Source organism: Neophocaena asiaeorientalis, unplaced genomic scaffold (assembly GCF_003031525.2).
Source record: "Neophocaena asiaeorientalis asiaeorientalis breed wild unplaced genomic scaffold, Neophocaena_asiaeorientalis_V1.1 scaffold182, whole genome shotgun sequence".
NCBI classification, from domain to species: Eukaryota; Metazoa; Chordata; class Mammalia; order Artiodactyla; family Phocoenidae; genus Neophocaena; species Neophocaena asiaeorientalis.
The window spans coordinates 214064-236876 of NW_020174648.1; the positions used below are offsets into that span (position 1 = coordinate 214064).

General features: G+C 43.9%; 1 protein-coding gene across 1 annotated transcript; it reads right to left on the reverse strand.

Annotated features, from left to right (window-relative positions):
• Positions 1–8728: 8728 nt before the first annotated feature.
• Positions 8729–22813, reverse strand: LOC112408947 (major histocompatibility complex class I-related gene protein). The gene is given in 7 exon segments (XM_024758818.1): positions 8729–11116; positions 12340–12441; positions 13051–13222; positions 13224–13294; positions 13297–13326; positions 13869–14144; positions 22695–22813. Coding segments are annotated over 7 exon segments (747 nt in total). The 5' UTR covers positions 22750–22813; the 3' UTR covers positions 8729–11075.

The window sequence follows — 22813 nt, forward strand, 5'->3', positions numbered from 1 at the left end:
CCAGTAGTGGGATTGCTGGGTCATATGGTGGTTCTATTTTTAGTTTTTTAAGGAACCTCCATACTGTTCTTCATAGTGGCTGTATCAATTTACATTCCCACCAACAGTGCACAAGGGTTCCCTTTTCTCCACACCCTCTCCAGCATTTGTTGATTGTAGATTTTCTGATGATTCTAACCGGTGTGAGGTGATACCTTATTGTAGTTTTGATTTGCGTTTCTCTAATGATTAGTGATGCTGAGCAGATTTTCATGTGCCTCTTGGCCATCTGTATGTCTTCTGTGGAGAGATGGCTATTTAGGTCTTCTGTCCATTTTTTCATTGGTTTGTTTGTTTTTTTAATATTGAGCTGCATGAGTTCTATGTCATTTTATCACATGTGTAGATTTGTGTGGCCACCACTGCAATCAGGACACAGGTCTATCATCTCTCACATGCTACCCCTTTATAATCACACCCAGCCTTTTCTCCGCAACCATCCCTAACCTTGGCAACTACTAATCTGTTTTCCATCTCTCAAAATTTTGTCATTTTGAGAGTGTTATAGAAATGGAATTATGTAGTATGTGACCTTTTGAAATTGGCTTTTTTCAACCAGCCTAATGACCTTGAGATTCATCCCAATTGTTGCATGTGTAGTTTATTCTCTTTTATTGCTGAATAATATTCCATAGCATGGGTGTACTGTTGTTTTATGGAGGGACATTTTGGTTGTTTTCCATTTCTAGCTATTACAAATAAAGCTGCTATGAGCAATGTGTACAGATTTTTATGTAGACATAAGTTGTCATTTCTCTGGAGTAAATTATCAGGAGTATAATTTGTGGATAACTGTATACTTAGTTTTTCCAGAATGCTTTTAGCATTCTGTGTGCCTGCAAACAATGGATGAGTGATCTAGTTTCTCTGCATCCTTGCCAGCATTTGGTGTTGTCACTACTTTTTATTTTAGCTGTTCTTATAGGTATGTAGTGATATCTGTGGTCTTAATTTGCATTTCCCTAATGACTAGTGACGTTATATTATAAAGATATGAAGTTTGCAATCAGTTTTAGATTTTCCTTTGGCAAATCATTTTACTCTCTCCAAGCCTCAATCTTCTCATCTGTAAAATGAGAGAATTTAACTATATAACCCCTAAATGACCTCCCAGTTCGAAAAGTCTGTGTATCACTGATCTACCTTAGGTGAGTTTGTTTGCAAGGTGAGGAGCCTTTTAAATTTTCCCTTTGTGCCTCAGCTATTGCCATCTGCCAACAATTGCCAAAGAATGAATCTTATCCATGGGCTTCACTGACATTTCCATGAAATGTGTGACAGTTCCCTATGTGTTTCATTTGGCCCTATTCAACATTTAGTTACATCATCAAAGCCTGAGCAAAAAGATCCAGCCTTTCACAATTTATAAGGGACTTTATTAGTTTCTGATTCGTTGTAAAGTTGTTTTTATTCATTTGTTCCTGAGGTTCACTATGGAACATAGTTTAGTGTAGATGATACCTTATAATTTCCATCAAGCATGGACTGAATGCCTACTGTGTGCAGATAGGGTGATGTGCTGGAAAGAGCACAGCTGTATATGGAGAAGGACTTGGGTTTGAATCATGCCTCTGCCATTTATGAACTGTGACCGTGTCAAGAGATAGAACTTATCTGAACTTCAGTGACATGGGAATGCCTGCTGCTGAAGTTATGAGGAATTAGAGATAATACACGTGAAGTGCCCAGTTCATAGTAAGCACTCCATAAATGGTAGCTATGATTATGCAGGACATGGGGAGTAGTCCCTGGAGAAAACCTAGAGGAAGAGACACAGCGCATGGCATGCCCTGCGCCATGTGCTTTCACACATTCATATCTCCTTTAACTCACATGTCAGCACTGGGAAACAGGTACTTACCTGTTTTTATAAAACGGAGGCTAAGAAGTTAAATAACTTAAGATCACCCTGATACCAAGCGAAGGAGGTAGAGTTCAAATTGTGTCCCTCAGCGGTGTCCAGTCTAGCCAGACAGATATGCTGTGTGGAAACAGATAAATTCCAGCACGGAGTAGCCGGTGTCCATTGTGGGGCAGAGCCAAAGAGCACTGAGGGGTTGAGAGACGGAGTTAATTCTGAGGACTGGCCAGCTGGGGAACGCAAAAGGAAACGAGAGGATTAGAGCTTACTCTGTCTCACTGGACATCTCTGAGTTCCTAGATGTCACCATCACAACTGCCTGTTGGCCCTGGAAGCCCAGCCCAGCTGCTGCGGGGAGCGGGGCAGCCCTAGGTTTTTCCAGTCCTCCCCTTTCTCCCTCCTCTCCTTCATTAATGCAATATTTATATGCAGGCTTTCCTGTCTCCATTAGACTCGAAAGTTTTATCCAACTTGTGCTGTTCAGCGTTATCACACGAGGTCACTGTCAGAATTGTATTTCCTCTATTAACATGAAGCCCAGGGTCTATTTTACAGAAATACATTCCAGATTACCTTCCCTAGAATCATTCTGTATTATGTGAGCTTGACTTGCTTACAAGCACAGGTCTGGGCCATCTCTGCGCTTGCTAATTTTCAAAATGTCATTGGGCACTACTGCCTGTATAGTCTGGCTTGTGGTAGGTATTACAGAAATTCATCTAGTCAATATGCACATGTATTGAGTGCCTGCTATGTGCTAGGCACTGGAGTCTCAGGCCTGATGGAACATACATTCTATGAGTGGCTGATTAACTAATGAAAGACATAAGAATGTAACTTGAATATCACTGTCTGTGGCAGATTATTAGTGAGAAACTGGAGTAAATAAACTCTGTGGCTTTAATGAAAGTATAGTGTCTACAGTACCACACAGAGAAGCGACTCATTCGTGTGGCAGAGGCCAATCCTTGAAAATGTCATCATTGGGCCTATAAACATGTCATCTTGTAGACTGATCGCAGGTCTGTGAATCTGGGCAATTTACAAATCTTTGAAATTTGATCGCAGTTTCAGTTGCAAAGGCCTAACTTGGGTTAGAGCAGCTTGCCTTTGGTCCTCAACCCTCCTTGATCCTCAGGGATCAATGACTAATTCAGTTTTTTTTTTTTTTTTTTTTAGTCTTTATTGGAGTATAATTGCTTTACAGTGGTGTGTTAGTTTCTGCTTCATAACAAAGTGAATCAGTTATACATATACATATGTTCCCATATCTCTTCCCTCTTGGGTCTCCCTCCCTCCCACCCTCCCTATCCCACCCCTCCAGGCGGTCACAAAGCACGGAGCTGATCTCCCTGTGCTATGCGGCTGCTTCCCACTAGCTATCTACCTTACGTTTGGTAGTGTATATATGTCCATGCCTCTCTCTCGCTTTGTCACAGCTTACCCTTCCCCCTCCCCATATCCTCAAGTCCATTTTCCAGTAGGTCTGTGTCTTTATTCCTGCCTTACCCCTAGGTTCTTCATGACATTTTTTTTTTTTTCTAATTCAGTTTTTTTAAAGTCAGGTGGCAGGCAGCCCAAGTTCTCAGCCTCTGAGGGTTACATCTGGTTTGGCAGCTTCCTGTGGTAGATCATACAGGGCCCGTGTATCTGTAGCTGTTATGTAATATGCAGAGTATATGCGTTGGGATCTTTTAAGTACATCAAGGTGTTGTATTTCAGCAGATGATGGGACTCCAAATGTTTTACTTTTTATTATTCCAGATTTTCCTGGAATTGTCACCTTTTAGAGTTTGTGTCTTTTCCGGGTATTCCCAGAATTCTCTATTTAGGCTACTGTCATGTTGCTTTAAAAAAATAGAGAGCTTTTACTCAATTCAGCTAACAAATTCACCTTAGAATCCACACTGATTCTTCAAAAAGGGAAAAAGGCAAAGACTGCTTTAGCTTGGGGTTAAACATCTCATTTTTCCCTTGGTTTCACTTCCTTTTCCATTCTAGTGGCTTCCCATTTCATTCGGAGCCTCCTGTTCTCTGAATTTCTTTTCCATTTAAGAAGCTATTTTCTCAGAAAACAAATATCATATATTAATGCATATATGTGGAATCTAGAAAAATGGTACAGATGAATCGGTTTGCAAGGCAGAAATAAAGACACAGTTGTAGAGAACTACCGTGTGGATACCAAGGGGGGAAAGCAGCGGGGGTGGGGTGATGGTAGTTGGATGAATTGGGAGATTGGGATAGACATATATACACTAATATGTGTAAAATAGATAACTAATAAGAACCTGCTGTATAAAAAAATTAAATTAAATTAAAAAAAAAAGAAGCTATTTTCTCAGAAGTTGTTTTTCTCCTTAGTTGTTGCCACTCTCTGGCCCCTGTTTTGCTTCTTCACAGGTCTGGCTGCTGCCACGGCACTTGCCTCAGCCCCGGCCTCGGCTTGCCAGGGCTCCAGGCCAACCCAGCCTTCCAGCTGCCCCTCAGCTGCTCACTCCAACTGTCCAGCTCTAACCGACTCAGAACCTTCTGGTCCCAAACATTCTCTCACACCCAACCCACACCAAGGAACAAATGCAGAAGCTTCTGCTGGGTTCAACTAACACTGAATGGGAGGAAGGGGGAAAGGAGAACAAATACATGATCAATTCTCCTTAGAAAAAGCACTTTCCTATACTTCATAGGTCATGGGTAAGAACTGATAGAATTTGTATTTCAAGAACTCTCTCTCTCTCTTTTTTGGCTGTGCCACGTGGCTTGTGGGATCTTATTTCCCCGACCAGGGATCAAACCCGAGCCTTCTGCAGTGGAAGTACCGAGTACTAACCACTGGACTGCCAGGGAATTCCCAAGAACTTTCATTAACTAAATACCCAAGTGATGATAGAAAAGAAAATTCAGATTATATAACAGCTCTACTGGCCTTAAGAATAAAAAGATATATATTTAAGTATCAGATGTTTGGGCCCCCAAGATGGTTGAGAACTCATTTCTCAGTGCCTCTTCTCAAAGCCTTCCAGAAAAAGGTGCCGCATGTAAGAACCTCTGAAATCTGTCCTTGTCCCTAATATGTGTGTCAGGGAGGAAGAGTGTGGTTAGAACGTTTGGGATCCCTAAGCTCACAGACAAGGCAATAAACAAGGTAAAGTATGAAATAAAGAATGTTAATGCTGATGAAACCTCTGAAGAATTCAGATGAATCCTTGGAGTGTTCATCCTGGGCCCCTCGAATGTCACACAATCCTGAGTGGGATATTTCCCCTCTATGACTTCAGCTGTAAGATGACACTGTTCTTTTGCCCCGGTACATGAGGACTAGCTAATTAAAATACTGTACTGGTTCATTCAAGAAGTATTTACTGAGTTCCTACTACATACAAGGCATTGTGCAAACAGACTGTCTAATATGACATAGAAATTTAAAAATAGATCGCCATAAATAAATTCGATGATAGGATTATGTAAAACCTTTCAGATAATTTTAGCTGTTTGTATCCACATACAGGGCTTCTAATTCTACCATTTTGAATGACTTGACCTGTATTTTTCCATCATTACCCCTCTCTTCCAAACTAATTCATTCATCTTAGTCTACAGCCAATTTCCATCCATTTTCTTTTTTTTTTTTTGCGGTACGCGGGCCTCTCACTGTTGTGGCCTCTCCCATTGTGGAGCACAGGCTCTGGACGCGCAGGCTCAGCGGCCATGGCTCACGGGCCCAGCCGCTCTGCGGCATGTGGGATCTTCCCGGACCGGGGCACGAACCCGTGTCCCCTGCATCGTTAGGTGGACTCTCAACCACTGCACCACCAGGGAAGCCCCATCCATCCATTTTCTAATGGTAGGACCAGAGCTGTCATGTAAAGTTGTGCTCTGTACAAGGACACCCCACCAAGGGGGCAGACAGGGTAGAAATCCACTCTATGTTCTGCTGGCTAAGCCCTGAGACCCGGCCTTAGTCAGCATCCACCCAGAGGAAGGGAACAATTTTCTAATTTGCACAAATATCCCTTATGGGTTAGCTGCGGTCCTAACCCACAGAAATAGAATAAATGGGCAGAGTTTAGTGTTGTAATCAAACAAGATTTACAACAAAGATACATTTAATGGCAGATATGGTGTCTGTCTAGCTACACGGTAAGTCACTCATGTATGTGGCGGTATTTGGTGTTCTTTTTACTCAGCCAAGCCAACTATGGGGAAGCAAGAGAGAAGGAGAAGGACGCCTCAGTGAAAGCTTGGTGAGTTCCTCTGGAGTCACAGTTTGGGTTTCTTCCTCAGCAGGGGGTGCCCACGGTCTGAGTGTTTCCAGAAATCTTATGTCCAGGGGTCTGAATGCATAGTTAACCTACTGAAAGACACAAGCATCCCCCCTCTGGCAGAATGTGACCTTCTTATGAGAATCAAAGGCAGCAAGCGTCAGAAGCCTCAGGCTCTAGAGGAGAAGCTGTTGGGCAAGTAGATCAATGAGCAACTGCCTTCACCATCTGGGATAAAAGTTGGAGGTCGAGAATACCTTTCCTTGTCCTGCAGAGGTCGGGAGATGAGCCTTATAAATGGAAGAAAACCAAGTGGTGTGATTTAAAGAAAGGATTGCTGTCCCCCCAATTCCCCCAGAACCATCGAAAATTCCGCCAGATTCATTTGACCTAACTCTTCTCATGGAGGGTTAAGGTAAGGTGGACTGATTACTAGTCAATCTCACTATAGGGAGAATTCATTTAATTAGTTTGATTTCCTAAGTGCTAGCTGATTCCCTGGAGCAAAAGGAGCTTTTGCTGGATTGAGGGGAGCCTGCAGAGGTTTGGTACAGGTGTGCTATGGGTTGAATTGTGTACACCCCCAATTTAAGTCCTAACCCCAGTACATAAGAATGTGACCTTATTTGGAAATAGAGTAGTTGCAGATGTAGTCAGTTAAGATGAGGTCCTACTGGAGTAGCATGGACCCCTAATCCAGTATGACTGGCGTCCTTATAAAAAGGGAAATTGGACACAGAGACACACACACAGGAGAACACCATCTGAAGACTGGAGTTATACAGCCACGAACCAAGGAACTACCAGAAGCTAGGAGAGAAGCCTGGGACAGATATTTCCCTAGAGCCTTCAGAGGGAGCACAGCTCTGCCAACACCTTGATTTTGGACTTCTGGTCTCCAGAACAGTGAGATGAAAACTTTTTGTTGTTCTAGAAGCCACCCAGTTTGCAGTACGTTGTTACAGCAGCCCTAGGACACTAATACAAGGTGGAATGGGGAGCAGATGGTGGGGCATGGCACTTGTGACAAGTTCTATCTTTCCAAAAATGGCCGCAACAATACCTCCCACCCACGTGTTCTTCTCACAACGTGACTTTGACAATCTTCCCATTGAGTGTTGGGATCTTTGTACCCGCCCCTTGAACCTGAACAGGATTTTGTGATTTCTTTGACTACTTAGAGTAGGGCAAAGGTGACATTATGTGACTTCCAAGGCTAGGTCAGAGGAATGCTATGCACTTCTGCCCTGATCTCTTGGGATACTTGCTCTGAGGGAAGTTAGCTGCCATGTAAGCGGTCTTGCTGCGCTGAGGCCACCATGCTGTGAGGAAGCCCAATCTAACCCACACAAAGAGACCACATGGAGAGCCCCCAAGTCTCCACACAGAGAGAGATGCCTGACCACCCCCCACCCCTAGCTCCTCCAGTACTGCACTCTTTTAATTCCAGCCACTATTTGACTTGAAACCCCAAGCCAGAACTGCCTAACCAAGCCCTGCCCAAATCCCCAACCCACAGAAACTACGAAAGATAATAAAGCGATTGTTGTTGTTTTAAACCACCAGGGTTTGAGATTTGTTACACAGCCTGCAGGGTTTGGGACAACCAGAAGATAAAAGGACTTTGGAGAGAGGGAGCCCAGAGTGAAAGAGAGATGTAGAGATGTTACAGCGAGATCAAAGGCTAAAAGATGGCAAATGTCCAAAGGAAGAGAGGTGGTGAAGACATTTCAGGAAGGGCAGTGGAGACTCTTCCTCTGAGAACGGCAGTGCAGTCAAGTGGAAAACACCTGGGCTGGGACACAAGCGACCCTGAACCCCTCCAGCGCTGCTGCCCACTCTCCCTGGAGAATGTTCTGTGAATGAATAGTGTGGGAAAGAACAGCTAATCCTGGAAAGGGGGAGCTAAAGAGCAAGAATTGTCCCACACCGCCACCCCAACCCATGCACCAGTTGTGGAACCACCACACGCAGCTCTGCCTGTGATTAGTTGTTCTCACGTAGACTCTGCTGCTGGAAGATGTACTGACCAGCTGAGACAAATATCTGACCCACTTGGCAATTGTGTTTCTCACAGTAAATGAATACATTGGCACTCCAGTTTATGCACCCGTGGGGATGCTTGACCTGCACATGTTCCCGCAAAGACTCCAGACGTGGGCAATCAAAATAAGGTGTGGCCTCTCAGAGGGACCCTGCCAGAAAATGATCAACTGGCTTCCCTAGTGGACGACTATTCCTCATGGCCACAACTGCGAGAACAATCTCCTCTTAGGTCAAAAGTAGACAGAAGGACTTCCCTGGTGGCGCAGTGGTTAAGAATCCGCCTGCCAGTGCAGGGGACACAGGTTTGAGCCCTGGTCCGGGAAGATCCCACATGCCGCAGAGCAACTAAGCCCGTGCGCCGCAACTACTGAGCCTGCGAGGCACAACTACTGAGCCCATGTGCCACAACTACTGAAGCCCACACACCTAGAGCCTGTGCTCCACAACGAGAAGCCACCGCAATGAGAAGCCCGTGCACCGCAATGAAGAGTAGCCGCTGTTCGCGGCAACAAAGACCCAACGCAGCCAAAAATAAATAAATTTATTAAAAAAAAAAAAACGTAGAAGAGGAAAAACCAAGTACATGGTTCCTCAGAAATAAGGAACGGCCCAGAAGAACTTGAAAATAGTGGAAGAGGCAGAGAAGGCCAGCCCTCCAATGGGACAGCTCACCCCTACAACAGAGGAGCCTGGTCCAGGAAAACTTTGCCTGACTTTCACCCTGCTCTTCAAACTGCTTTTCTTCCCTCCCTGTTACACTGCCATTTAAATAGACTATAGTTTGGTCTGTGTGTGCTTAAAAAGAAAATAGACAATAGAGTTAAAAAAAAATATGATGAAGAAGAGAGTTGAACAGATTTCTCATCCAGTGTTCTTCATCCAAATATTAAGTAAAGACAATCCAAAGTCAAAACATGATTGTGGTGATAGCACAGTCCTTTGTTTTTAATGTTTAGATTACATTATCAAATATTTCATAGTTTCCAATTACCACGCATCTGTAATCAACAAACACAAGTTAATGAAGTAATAAGTCTAAAACTATTAAGAAATAATGTAATCTTGAGGTACTTGTAAAATGAAGGTGCAAAATTGTTCATATTATTGAAAAATCATCCCTTTATATTATATTTATATGATAACTCTATATTATAAAATCCCCAAGGGAGAAACAGAGATGCTGCAATTGCACTACAGAAGGTCTCATCACCACATCCTTGCCCTTGCCTCTGCCTCCTCCTCTTCATCCATGTGGACAAGTGTAGGGCAAGGCCCTGGGAGCACAAAAAGGCTTTGACCATTCATGTGTTTGATGAGAGTACCAGGCAGTTGGAGAAGACATTTATATAGATACAGCATCTGAACCACTGTAAGGGTCCATCCAAAAATATTTTAAGTCCTAACTATTCTAATTGTAAGAAGAAACCATTCCAGAAATAAAGCTGCTCTGTTCACAGTGCAACACTGCTTAAAAGATGGTATGGCAATTGCCCATGGCAACCCTAAAAGCAAAATAAACAAACACAGTTGTTCTCTTATGCAACTCAGCGGGCACCAGCAAAGAGACATGGGGTGGGAGCTTCAACCATGGAAGGAGGTGGGGACAGTGGAGCAAGGAATAGCCCTAGCACACTGAGAGGGTCTGTACCTGTGGCTGTGATGATTAAAGCCAGAGGGCAAATGCATTGGTCAAGGGAAAGCAAAGGTCAAGTCTGACATACATGTTCAAAGTCAGTTGTCAAAGTTGGGGCCACTGAAGCGAGTATCAGAGCCGACGTGTGCGGTCAGACAGAGTCAGTGAAGTGGGACAGATGAATGTATAACTGATGGTCAACCCAAGGACCGGTGGCTACAGAGGGCAGGACAAGAGGTAAATGATGGTGAGGATTTTAGGCGGTTGGGAAGAGTAAGGAGGATCAAGGGGATGTTAATTCTCACAGTGGGGCTTTTATTTATTCCCAGGGCAGATGTACGGAGAAAAAGCACATGTATAAAGATGAGTCGGGCCCATCTACAATAAGCCAGTAGAGGAAGGACAGAAATTAGAACTGGATGCTCTTCTGAGACACACCATCATTTTTACATTAAAAGATAGCAATTGGGTTCAAGTCTCTGTATTTCTACTAAAGGTGATAATGTCCGATACTTATTTTTCTTACTTTCTTACAAAAGACAGAATGAAATCACCTCCACAAATCTGACCAGGTATATTTCCAAGATGCCAAGCTACCAGGCAGAGCTTCCTGGCAAAAGAACAGGGCACTTTTGCTTTCTCTCAGGCCAGGGAAGGTGTAAAATGATCCCACCAGTGTACAGGCCGTTGTAGAGACTGGCTGACTGCTCTCACGGGGTGGTCCAACCTGTCTGTAGGGTCACAGTCATGGCACCCACTGCTTTTGCCTAGTCAACACTCATGAAAGAAGAGAAAGACCTTTTGTGACGTAGTGAGGTGACGTTCATTGGTGGAATTCAAGCGGAGGCTAGATGCTCAAGGCAAAGGCATTGGAGAAGACATTGCCGGCCCTGGATTGAAGTTTTCTCCCAGCCCTGAGATTCGCTAACCTACCCGCAAACCATTGTTGACAAATGGGACGTAAAGAAGTGTTGTGCCATGAGAGCAGCCACATTTAGGGGAAATGTAATGAAGGAATCCATCCAAAGAGCCTGATAGCTGATAGTCTTTTTGGAGCCAAAGAACAAATAACATTTTGTAGCTCCTATCTGTCTGCCACAAATAATTAATCCTATAATGTCCATGTCTGTTGTGGGTGTGGTCAAGAGCTTTGAGCGCTGGACTTGGAATCCATATGGGACAGAGGAGACCATGGTTCCTAGAGGAAAGACAGCTGGAAAATAGCCATCTCCCGTCAGTGATCTGGTGTAGGAAGGTAGACAACTCCATTTTGCTCTGAAAGGAGAAGTTTTTAGTCAGATATGTGCATTTTTCCTTACAGCTCAAAAATAAAGTATGCAATGTTCAGCAAAGACTGAGAAGCTGGCATTGACATTTTTAGTCTACTTGGTCAAGATTCTCTTAGTACTTGACAAACTTTAACTCAAATTCACAAACTCCGCAAGATAAAAATCAGGAACACACGGTGCGTATCGTTCTTGAGAGAGGTGTGTCCCCGTATAAAAAGAAAAAAATTTTTTTTTTTTTGCTTCAGCAGCTATCACTCGCTGGATTGGGATTAGTGCTATACTTTCTAAAGAAAACATAATGGCCCATTAACTCTGAGTTAATTTTCTAGTAGAGGGTTGGTTTTACTTTGAACTAATAACATGCTTTGCATGGTATCACCTGAATCGAGGTTTCAGTCTGTGGCTATGACACAAAGCCAAATTCCTGGCCCACACTGGCTTCAAACCCATTATCCAGGACTCATCAATATTATGCTGTGATCAACTTGAGCACCTAGTGAGGCCAGAGGTGGGGAATGACCTTACAAAACTAGACTGTAAGCTCTCTAAGAGGGATCATGTCTGTCTTCTGCATTGCTACATCCCAGCATTTAATACAGGGCTTAGAACATGGTAGGCACTTAAGACATGTTTACTGAATGAATGAAGTTTTTTCCCCAAGGTACTAAGAGCCTATATCTCTCCCATTTCTCCTTCCCCTTTTTCTTACCCTGAATTCCATTTTCCAAAGGTATCTCTTCCACGTTTCATGGGTTGAAAGATGAATTTAGAAGAAAAGTGACTTCCATATGATGGAAGCAGAATGTTTGTCAAAATGGGAAAACTTACAGAAGTTTTGAAACCAAGGACAAAATTTCCTCAAAAGTTGATAGTAATTAATCATAACAATATCACTTGGAAAAAGACAAACCAATGTCACTGTATCTTCTCTGACCCACACCTTCTAGGAGGACTGTCCACCTGGACAGGAACTGTACCACTTTGTCGATGTCAGGCGCCACCTATGGAACAGACCACTCTCCTTACAAGCATCATCCATGGTTTGTGTTCCCTATACGGTGAGAGGGGTGTTCTAGGTCCTGTGATTGCAAAGTGAGGCCCAACCCATTTCTAAATGGAGCTTAGAGTGGCAGGTGCAGAAAATAAAACTCATTGGAGCTGTGGAGAGACAGTCTGCCAACTCCTAGGATCCTTCCACAGGCCTCTCACCTCAGGGCTTCCTTTGCCAGGCTACGACACCAACTCCAGACAGGACAGTGGCGGGGACAATGAACCCAACAGCTTTCATTGCCAGAAGCGTAGTTTCTGATTCTAAAAGCAAAGCAAATGAGGGAAAATACACGAGTGCTCCTCCTTCTATGTTAACGTTTGGGAACTTTTGTACCTGCAATCATCAGGAAGCCGGACACTATTTTTCGTACTGTCACTTCTTACTTCACAGCTCTGTGGAGAATAGTCTAAAACAGAGGAACAGCAGCTCCCAAAGTATGGTCCGAATGCGCCAAGGGTCCTCAAGACCCAATCAAGGTATCCATGAGATCTAATTCATGATCTCCCCCCCGGCTTTTTTTAAACCTCCGTCTCTCACATGGGCACGGTGGAGTTTTCTAGAGGCCACATGATATGAAATGACATCATCACTCTGATAGCAAATGGAATATGTGCTTGTGTTTTCTAGTGTTTAATTTTTTTTTAATTTTTAGTTTGTAGTACAGTAAATAGAAACAGATATAACCTACATAAACAAAAGCTCTCTGGGTTACTCAATAATTTTTTTAAGAGTATAAAGGAGGCTTGAGACTGAAAAGTGAGAGAACCTCTGATTGAACAGACCCATTCTAAAGCACGCAGTGATCCATGCTTCCTGCTCACCCCCCTTCCTCAGTCTCACTCCCTAGACAGCCACAACCCCCTCTCTACCCTGGGAACCCTGAAGAACCACGTGGACACCGCTGTGCTCCACGTGACAGGAGTAAAGGTTGCTGCTCTGAGGATCCAGCTCAACTGACACCCATGTCTGATAGGTCCCATCCCCACCTGGAGGAAGGTCTCCATAATCCATTTCTTGGACAATTTCTTCCCCATTTTTTAATCCAGATCGTGGAAATTTCTGGGGGGTAAAAGCCGTGAGCTCTGCAGTAAAGAGTTGCAATCTCTGGAAAATTTCTTTGTGATTTACTCTGACCAGTGGGGGCTCTAGGAAGAAGAAGTTCAAGTTAAAGAGAAGTATCTTATGTACTGAGTACACAGTATTAGAACTCAGCAACTACATTTCCCAATTAATTTTCTTCTTTGCAGGAAACATCTAAAACCAAGAATGACCCAGAACCCTGGTTTGCCAACAACAACAAATTCTTTGTGCTAAAGCCAGTTTGAGTAGTTTTCTGTTACCTGCAACCATTAAAATTAAGATGGTTGGGGCTTATCTGGTGGTGCAGTGGTTAAGAATCCGCCTGCCAATGCAGGGGACACAGGTTCGAGCCCTGATCCAGGAAGATCCCACATGCAGTAGAGCAACTAAGCCCACGTGCCATAACTACTGAGCCTGCGCTCTAGAGCCCACGAGAACTGCTGAACGTTGTCAAATAACTAGGGAAGGTTTTCATGGAGAGTTACAGACCATGATAGTAACAAAATGGATTTCAGAATAGGGTCGCTATAACTTAGATGAGAGGAAGTTACGTATAAAACCATGGGTTCTGAGGATATGGGCACAAGGTGTTCTCCCTCCTCTTTACCTGTCCTTTGTAGGGTACCTTTCCCATGCTCCAGAAATCTCTTTAACCAGGCAATACATTCCTCTTCCAGCCAATTCTTTTGATATTGTAGCTCATGCTGACTGGCCTCCCATGCCTGCTTGGTGATGTGAGCCACATTATCCATAGCCATCCAGGGGAGGGTATCTTTACTGAAGATAATGAAATCCTGTCCGTCATATGCATGTTGGAGAAACCCCGTGGTGTTTCCATCCTCCAGTAACTCACAGCCAATCATTCTCTGGTAAGTGTGGAAACCCTGGAATACACATGCAGGCGGGAAGGGAGGGGTTGACATGGGGATGCGGAGGTGGGTGCCCAGGTGACGTGACAGGGGGCCTGACTGGAAACATCTTCTACTCCAGAATACATCACTGCACAGGCCTGCCATGGCATCACTGAGTCGCCAGGAGGTTCCTGTGATGTAAGCCCATTTATCTACAGATATCTGTGGAGTACCTACTACATACAAAAGGAGTACGGTAATTCCCTCCTTGGGAGTTATCCTATATTGGGAACAGCTAACTGATGAAGTTTTTAGTGCAGTGGAGAAGGGAGAGATATGTGGGAGCCAGAAATATCCCTGGGATATTACCCCAGGGTTCAGAGCAGGCACCCCTGCCCCGTGGGCCCTCCCTGGAGGTTGTATCCTGCATGTCAGCTGCGGTGCTGGGCAAGATGGAGGCTGGTCTCCCCCAGGCCTGGGCAGAGCGTAAGGGTCCCAGTGTCCCTCTGCACTGCTTTGACCTTTTATTTCCCACCCCTTTCCCTTCCTGTGTGGGTAGGGAGGCAGCACAGTGGAAACCTCTGAGGTTAGACATAAGATAATCATAGAAGTCTTGGTTCTTATGAAGACAAGAGCCAGGGTAAAGCAGAAGCACAAATTCTATCCCCAGAACAACAGCTGCCATATTCTGCCTTCTATTCTCTTTGTCTTCATTCACCTCCTACCCTCTTCTCAATCCTAAGGTACTTAAGAACTGGGACAGGACTTCCCTGGTGGTTCAGTGGTTAAGAATCTGCCTTCCAATGCAGGGGACACAGGTTCCATCCCTGGCTGGGGAACTAAGATCCCACATACTGCAGGGCAACTAAGCCTGCACACCGCAACTACTGAGCCCACGCACCACAACTAGAGAGAAGCCTGTGCACCGCAACAAAAAGATCCCGCCCCACATGCCACAACTAAGACCCGATGCAGCCAAAAATAAATAAATAATAAATTAATAAATAAATACCAAAAAAAAAGCTTAAAAAAAAAAAAGAACTGGGACTTACTTTCTTCCCTCTGTATTTCCTACAAGGCCTAGCATAGGGAGCCTAGCCTATGGTAGGTGCTTCATAAATATTTGTGAATTAAATTGTTGGCAAGACACTTATTTCTCTGCTTCAAAACAATTAAGTACGCTGGAATGAGTATGAATCTATTTAACTTGAACTTAATTTAAAAAAATTATTTTGGCCTCACCACACGGCCTGTGGGATCTTAGTTCCCTGACCAAGGATCCAACCTGGGGCCCCAGCAGTGAAAGAACCAAGTCCTAACCACTGGACCACCAGGGAATTCCCAGGAGCTTATACTTTAAAAAACACTTTTCATAAAGGGAGCAGAGCTGAAATCTAATTTACATCCAGCCTGGAGTCTGCAAAAGGTGTAATATGGTTGAATCTGCAACCGATTTTGCAAACGGTTCTATTTCTCCACCTCTAGAAAGGTTTTGCAGATGTACAACTGTTTTAAGGTGGAGGCTAAAGGAAGAGCAAGTCAGGAACATTAGTTCTCACACTTTTTTAGTCTCCATCTGAGTAGTCAACAAACATGTGAGTACCGCCTCTGTGCCAGGCGCTGTTCCAGGCCCTGAGTACACCACAGACAAAACAGATAAAAATGTCTGCCCTTCTGGAGCCTACATCCTAACGGGAGGAGAGGAGGAAGGCAGACAATATAAAATAAATACATATAACATGTTGTTTAAAAAGTGCAATGGATCTAGAGACTGTCATACAGAGTGAAGTAAGTCAGAAAGAGAAAGACAAATATCGTATATTAACGCGTATACGTGGAACCTAGAAAAATAGCACAGATGATCCGGTTTGCAGGGCAGAAATAGAGACACAGATGTAGAGAACAAACGTATGGACACCAAGGGGGGAAAGCGACGGGGGGGTGGTGGTGGTGGTGTGATGAATTGGGAGATTGGGATTGACATATATACACTAATGTGTATAAAATGGATAACTAATAAGAACCTGCTGTATAAAAAAAATAAAATTCAAAAATGCAATGGAGAAAAATTTGCAAAGAAGACCGCTCCGAGAAGGAGACTTCTGAACAAGTACCTGCAGGGAGTGAGGGAGCCAGGCAGACATGTGGGGACCGCAGTACAGGCAGGGGGGCCTGTACAAAGGCCCTGAAGAGAGGTCAAGCTGGCACACTCCAGCAACAATAAGGCCTGCGGCTGGAGCTGAAGGGATGAGGGGCAAAAAAATAGATAGGAATGGCTTCCACAGTTACTGATAGCAAAAACCTCATAGAAATCAAATTCCAGGCAAAGAATGGGAGAGAGCAAGGAAGAAGGGATTTAAGAAGAGACTGTGTTATTGACGTATAGAACTTCCCTTGGAATCTGTATTTCATTTTATGACATCTGGGGTCTACATGCCTAGTAGATGCCAACAAGCAAAAAAAAAAAAAAAGTATTACCAACTTGGGGCATTACTGCTCAATGAATGGGAGGATTTATTCTAAATGAGTATCACTGACATTATCTCCATACATAATATTTACAATACATGTAATTTCACTTTCTTATAAAAATGTGACTTCATAAAGATTTGCATTATCCAGAGTTTATAAGAGGTAAATAGAGAGGCACATGGTCTGTTGCCAATACTAATGCCCTTTTCTCCAACCTCAATCTCAGTCTTATTCCTGGTTTTGGAGCAGTTTTTCTCCACTAGCCAGCCCTGACTTCAAAGGCTGCTCTGCCCCAAAAGGCTGGCCTCCATCTGCCGGTCATCTGCCCATCCAGCCTCGTGCAGCTGTGGCTCTGCTCCAGAACATCACAGCCCTCTCCCCTTCGTTTGCCATGGATACAATTACCCATCTGGTGCGTCCACAGGTATGAGTCACGCTTGCTCCTCAGTTGGGCTTCCAAAATGCTACCTCAGCTGTGATGGGAAGTTGGTTGACAGATGTTGAGTCACAGAAAAAATAGGGGAAAGTCCATGGTACCCTTTCTCTCATGTCGCATTAGACCTTGTCATAAGTTATAGCCTATGGATATGTTGCCTGGATGATTAGATTTCTACAAGAACTGTGAAGGTTGAATCATTTGAAAAGACCTGTACTTGACCATTTTTGATCTACCAACATGGCAGTTTCGTATGATTCAATCTAACCTTCTGATTCTTCTTGCTGCAATAATTATGAAATTAGGTTTCTCTCTCCCTTTCCATGAACATCAATCCACTCATTGAACTGAAATCTACAATTTTGAATTTGGTCTTCTGTCCAGACCAGTCAAGTGGCTTCTCAAAGAGCGTTTGCTGCTCTGTCCCAATAGCCTGTGATAGATTGCTGAAAATCCTGAACAACACAACCGAACAGCAATTAGACCAAATGCAGTGGTGACTTTACATCCTATATTATGTTCCCTTTAACCTGTAGATTAACTAGTTGGACCGTTTTGACAAAAGGCTGTGAAACACTAGATTATAAAATAATTGATAAAGTGTTTTCAGGTATTCCTCCATGGGGGCAAACACAGGGCAGCAAGCAGTAAGTTCCACAAAAGAGGTACCAATGGGGTGTTCCAGCACCTAGGAGAGAGATCCTGCTCTCACACAGAGGGATCCTCAAGGAGGAGGCAGAAAACCTGCTGTGAAGTTAAGCCTTCTGCGAGCCATGGAGGGCAGCAAAATCTGAATCATAACCCTCAGAACCGCACTTACTTCTTGAGCACATGCCGCCACGTGTTAGTTACCATGCTAAGCCTCTGATAGGCATGAGTTACATTTATTCCTCACTGCAACCTTTTGAGTCTTAAAGGTCTTAAAATTCCCATTTTACAGGTAGACAATGGGTGCAGAGAGTTGAAGAAAATTGCCCAAGATCATCCTTAGAATCCATAAGTGGAGGACCAGGAATTACACTCTGACCTCTCAGGCTAGAAGCCCCTTTGCCTTAGACTGCCCAGCTGATCCCAAGCAGAGGCACTTCCCCATCCCAGGCTCTGTTTCAGGGTTCTCGCCCAGATCACCGTTGCTCTCTCCCGCCCCCTTGTGTCAAGGATGACTCACTGTCCTGGATTTCCCAGTCCCTGGGGACCCCGGCTCCAGACCTTCCTACAATTGGCTGTGGGTCCCAATTGGATATCCAGTTCAACAAAGTCCCAATTATCTGTTGACCCTCCCAAGTAGCCCGATGCCTTAATACAGTCAAAATGATTATGATTCCTGGGAACTACTCTCTGGAATTTCAGGCATCGTGGGAATGAGGGGGAGAAGTGGAGGGTGATATTTTTAGTTAAGAGGGCCTTTGGACACTTCTCAAACTATGCAGTGATATAGGTAGTTCTATACGCATCAAGTACTGCCAGTCCCTCTCCTAACAACTCCTCTCACTACAGGAAGTCATCGAGGGCCCGAAAGTGCTGAATGTGACAGTTTGACTCTTTAGCTACTCTTTTGAGGCTACCCTTTGGAGGTTACCAATGTCTCTTTTAAGTTTTATCCTTTTCTGAACTTCCAGTAGGCACAGTCCTAGCTGCTAGGGATACGGCAATGAACACATCAAATCCCAGCCCTCTGAGCTCCTTTCTAGAAGGAAGACCTGCAGTGGGTGAAGATATAATACAGGATCAGCTACTGACAAGAGTTGTGAAGAGAAATAAAGCAGGGAAAGGAAATAAACACACACACACACACAAATAATAATAAAGAAAAAGGGAAAAAAAGAAAATGAAAAGAAAAAAGTTCAAAAAGAGAAAAACAAATTTAAAAAAGAAAAAGGGAAAAAAGCAAGGAAAGGAGGTAGAGTGTGAAGAGGGCTGACCTTTTAGGTAGAGGGACCAGGAAAGGCCTTCTGAGCAGGTGGCATCTGAGCAGAGATGTGAATGAAGTGAGGAAGTGAGTCATAGGAGAAGAACCTTTCAGATGGAACAACAAGCCGGAGTCCTCAAGGAAGTTGCCTGTTCCATGTATTTGAGGAATAGCAAGGAGATCACTGTGGGCCATGTAGAACTCTGGAGAATGAATGAATGTGTCCTGGTGGGTTTTTTTTCCCCAGTACTCTCTGTATACAATGACGACAATATGTTCTCCTATTTCCCAGAAGAATTACATTTTTATGAATTTTATTCTTTTTAAATGATTCATTGAAGTTGTAACAAAATGTGATTTGGTACTTATACTCTTGAAGGGTTTTCCATAATAAATATAAATTTGGCTGTCAGAAAGAATGTCATCTGTCTCAATTTGGGTTTCATAAAGCAAGTGTTTAAAGAGCCACTTGTTTGATCTTTAACCTAGGCCCCTTCCTTCGAGTCCTTGGCAATCCTTCTGGGGTAACAGGATGACTGAGGTCAATGCGTTTTAGTGAGAATAGACAAATATTGCAACTAGTCAGAAGAAAATCTACAAATTAGTTGAATTTCTCAGATTTAGATAGATTCAATGTCAACCAAGAAGGCCTTAAGGGAGTAAAACAGTATCTTGGAGAAATTTCTACTGCATGTGCCTTGGCAACAGCTCCATGGAAACAGATTGAAGTCTAATAATGTCTATAGCAAATGCCCATATTTTCTCATGTTAACTCTTGGAACTCAAGGTCATTTCTAAGCAGATAATTTGCAAATCTGTCTTTTAACGCTAGCCCAGTTGACAGTTCAGGGGACTTATCCATCATTTCTCCTTGTCTGTGAAGGACTTCATCATTCATGAAGCAGATTGATATAGCAGATTGAAATATCCATAGAGTTATGAGTAATATCAAGAGACTGACCTTGGCTTTTTCAGGATGAAACACACAAACCACATATGCCTCTGCAAGAGAGATCCCATGCATGCCCCCGCCCTGATGACACCCACCCACGTCACCAGCTCACCGTCTCCCACAGGCTGAAATGAAGAACAGGAGGAGCTGTAAAGCATGAAACATCTTTCTTTTTCATACAAATTCTGCAACTAGAATAAACCACAGTTGTGAATTTAGTCATTATTGCTGACCAAGTTCTCTATGGCACACGGTCAGATCACTTCAATTTCTTAGGGACGTCACCTTGGAACATAAATTCCAGGAGGCATTTATTAAGTGCCTATTGGTCACTAGGAAGTACGAGGAAAATAAAGAAGAGCAAAGTGAGACGATCTCTCTCCCTGCCTTTAAGGAGAGGCTTGAAGGAAAGATTTTGGTAAATAAAAAGTTATAAAGCTGTGAGCAGGAGCTATGGAAGTACAAAGGAAAGCACAGTCTACTACAGGCCATGGAGTCAATGAAATCAACACACTGGAAGTGATGTTGGACTGATCTTGTCATTGAACTGTGACCCCCATACACTCTGGTATCTCCTCCCTGTGTTTCCATGTCTAGAAGCTCCTACTCAGGGCTAGCATTAGGCCCAAATATCAAGTAGACCAAGACCTTTTTCATAACCCTGTTTCCCTTCCCTCAATGCTCAGAACACTCAGTCAGGATCCTGGCAGGTAACAACCTTCATCCCAGATGAGTCACATGAAGAAACTTTAATGAAGGGACTTCACGCAGAGGTATGAGCAAAGTTACAGGAACAGATGAGGGATGATAGGGCACCCATAAGCTAACAACTATAGGAAGCCATTACCACCCTTAGGGCTGTAGAGATTGGAGGAGCAAATAGTGCTCCTGAGGCCTAATGGGAGCTAGAACCATGAAGAAAGGGCTGTTCAGAGAAAACTGTATTGCAGAGGGACACAGCTACTGCCAGAAACATTAAACAAAGTGGGGAAAGAGGAAGAAGGAAATACCCCAACCTCTCTTTCCTCTGTGACTGCTGTCCTTTCAACATCTCCCGTTGGGTGAACCCGAACAGAAATCAGCCTGCAAGAGAGACTGGGTGATACCTTCTGTAGCAGTCAGCCTCCCAGGGCACAAGACAGGCCAGAGAAGGATAGAGTGGAAGGAGTCAAAAGGAGAATAGCCGGCACAAAGCGACCTTCCCTGCCCTTTATATATGACTGGTTCTATTTCTCATTCCACCTATTATCGAAGCGCCAAGCGTCCACATCCAGAGGTGCTGTGATATTGAGGAAAAGCCCCAGACTGTAGGCTAAAAGACCTGCATGTACTTCAGACTCAGCTCGTTATGTGAGCTGAGTCCACCTCTCTAGGCCTGGGTCTCCTCATCTGGAAATGAGGATATTTTCTTAGCTTGCCACAAGGGTCAGTTAGACCATTACATGAAAGATTATGTTTAGGGGATACTGTGGTCATATTATTGGAGAGTTCTTTGAGGATTAAATACAGGTAATATATAGTCTTTTTTTTTTTTTTTTTTTAATTAATTAATTAATTAATTAATTAATTTATGTGTTTGGTCTTTTCTGTGTGAGGGCTTTCTCTAGTTGCGGCAAGTGGGGGCCACTCCTCATCGCGGTGCGCGGGCCTCTCACTATCAAGGCGTCTCTCGTTGTGGAGCACAGGCTCCAGACGCACAGGCTCAGTAATTGTGGCTCACGGGGCCAGCTGCTCCGCGGCATGTGGGATCTTCCCAGACCAGGGCTCGAACCCGTGTCCCCTGCATTGGCAGGCAGATTCTCAACCACTGCACCACCAGGGAAGCCCCTATATAGGCTTTTTACATTCTAGAAATATCACTCCTTTCCTCTTTTTATCCTCTGTCTCTTACCCTCACCCTCAATCTTTCCCATTTCTGACTTGAACGGTAGGACTTTTTCTGGATTAAGTTTCTATAGAAGCAGGACCTTTGTCTGTCTTGTTCATGGTCATGTCCCCAAAAGTGCTGTCACACAGTAGGTCATCAACCAACATTTGTATAATTAACACACAGACGATTTGAAAGAGCTCCTTCCTGTCATGCTCATGAATCACTGCCTATGGTGGTCGCCCAGACTGAGATGGAGACATTGCCCGGCAGCCATCTGGGAGTGCTGGCCCCTAGCTGGGAAAGCAGTTGCTTAGGGCAGAGAAGCCTGGTGCTTCCAGCCCACAGGTCTTTTGGTGTATTGCAGGCAACAGAAAGCAACTGCTTCCCTAGTAACATAGGCTCCCTAAACAATGAAAAACTCCTTCTACTCAGTTGATATCTCTTACACCTAGTAAACAAGTCCAGAACCATGGTTTTATCTTTCTGGGATCTTGTGTTACAGGTTGGGATTGTGGTGAAGAGGAAAAACAAGTAAACCTGAACAATGGATCTGCTCTACTGTTTAATGGCCCTGAAACTCTGACCACATCCTCATGAGACTTACCAAGCTAGTAGAGAGGAAAAACAAAAGTAAAAGAAAAGACATGAACAGAAAAGAAAGGGAGCAATGCTCAGAAGGGAAGTAGGAAGTGAGGAAGTTACCCAGAGGGTCTTTCCAGAATGGCTTCCAACCCCTCAGAAGGCAGGTGACATCAAAATCCTACACACGTGAATTGGAAAACTGTACAGCTAGTCCAACCCTCTGACAAGTCCTGGGTTTAATAAACACAATTTCTGCCCCTGGCTTCTTAATCATTTCACCAGAAGTTTTAGGAAGACAAGCTCTTTCCCTGAGGCTGCCTCAGCTGAAGAGTTCAGAGCAAAGAGAACTTGGGGTACTCACGAGCATCACTGTGCATCACTGCTAATGCAACGATGAGAGGTAACAGGAGCACCATCAGCCCCTCTAAAATCCTTCTCTTTCCGATTCTTTTAACCAAAACACTGACAGGTCCCTGCTGA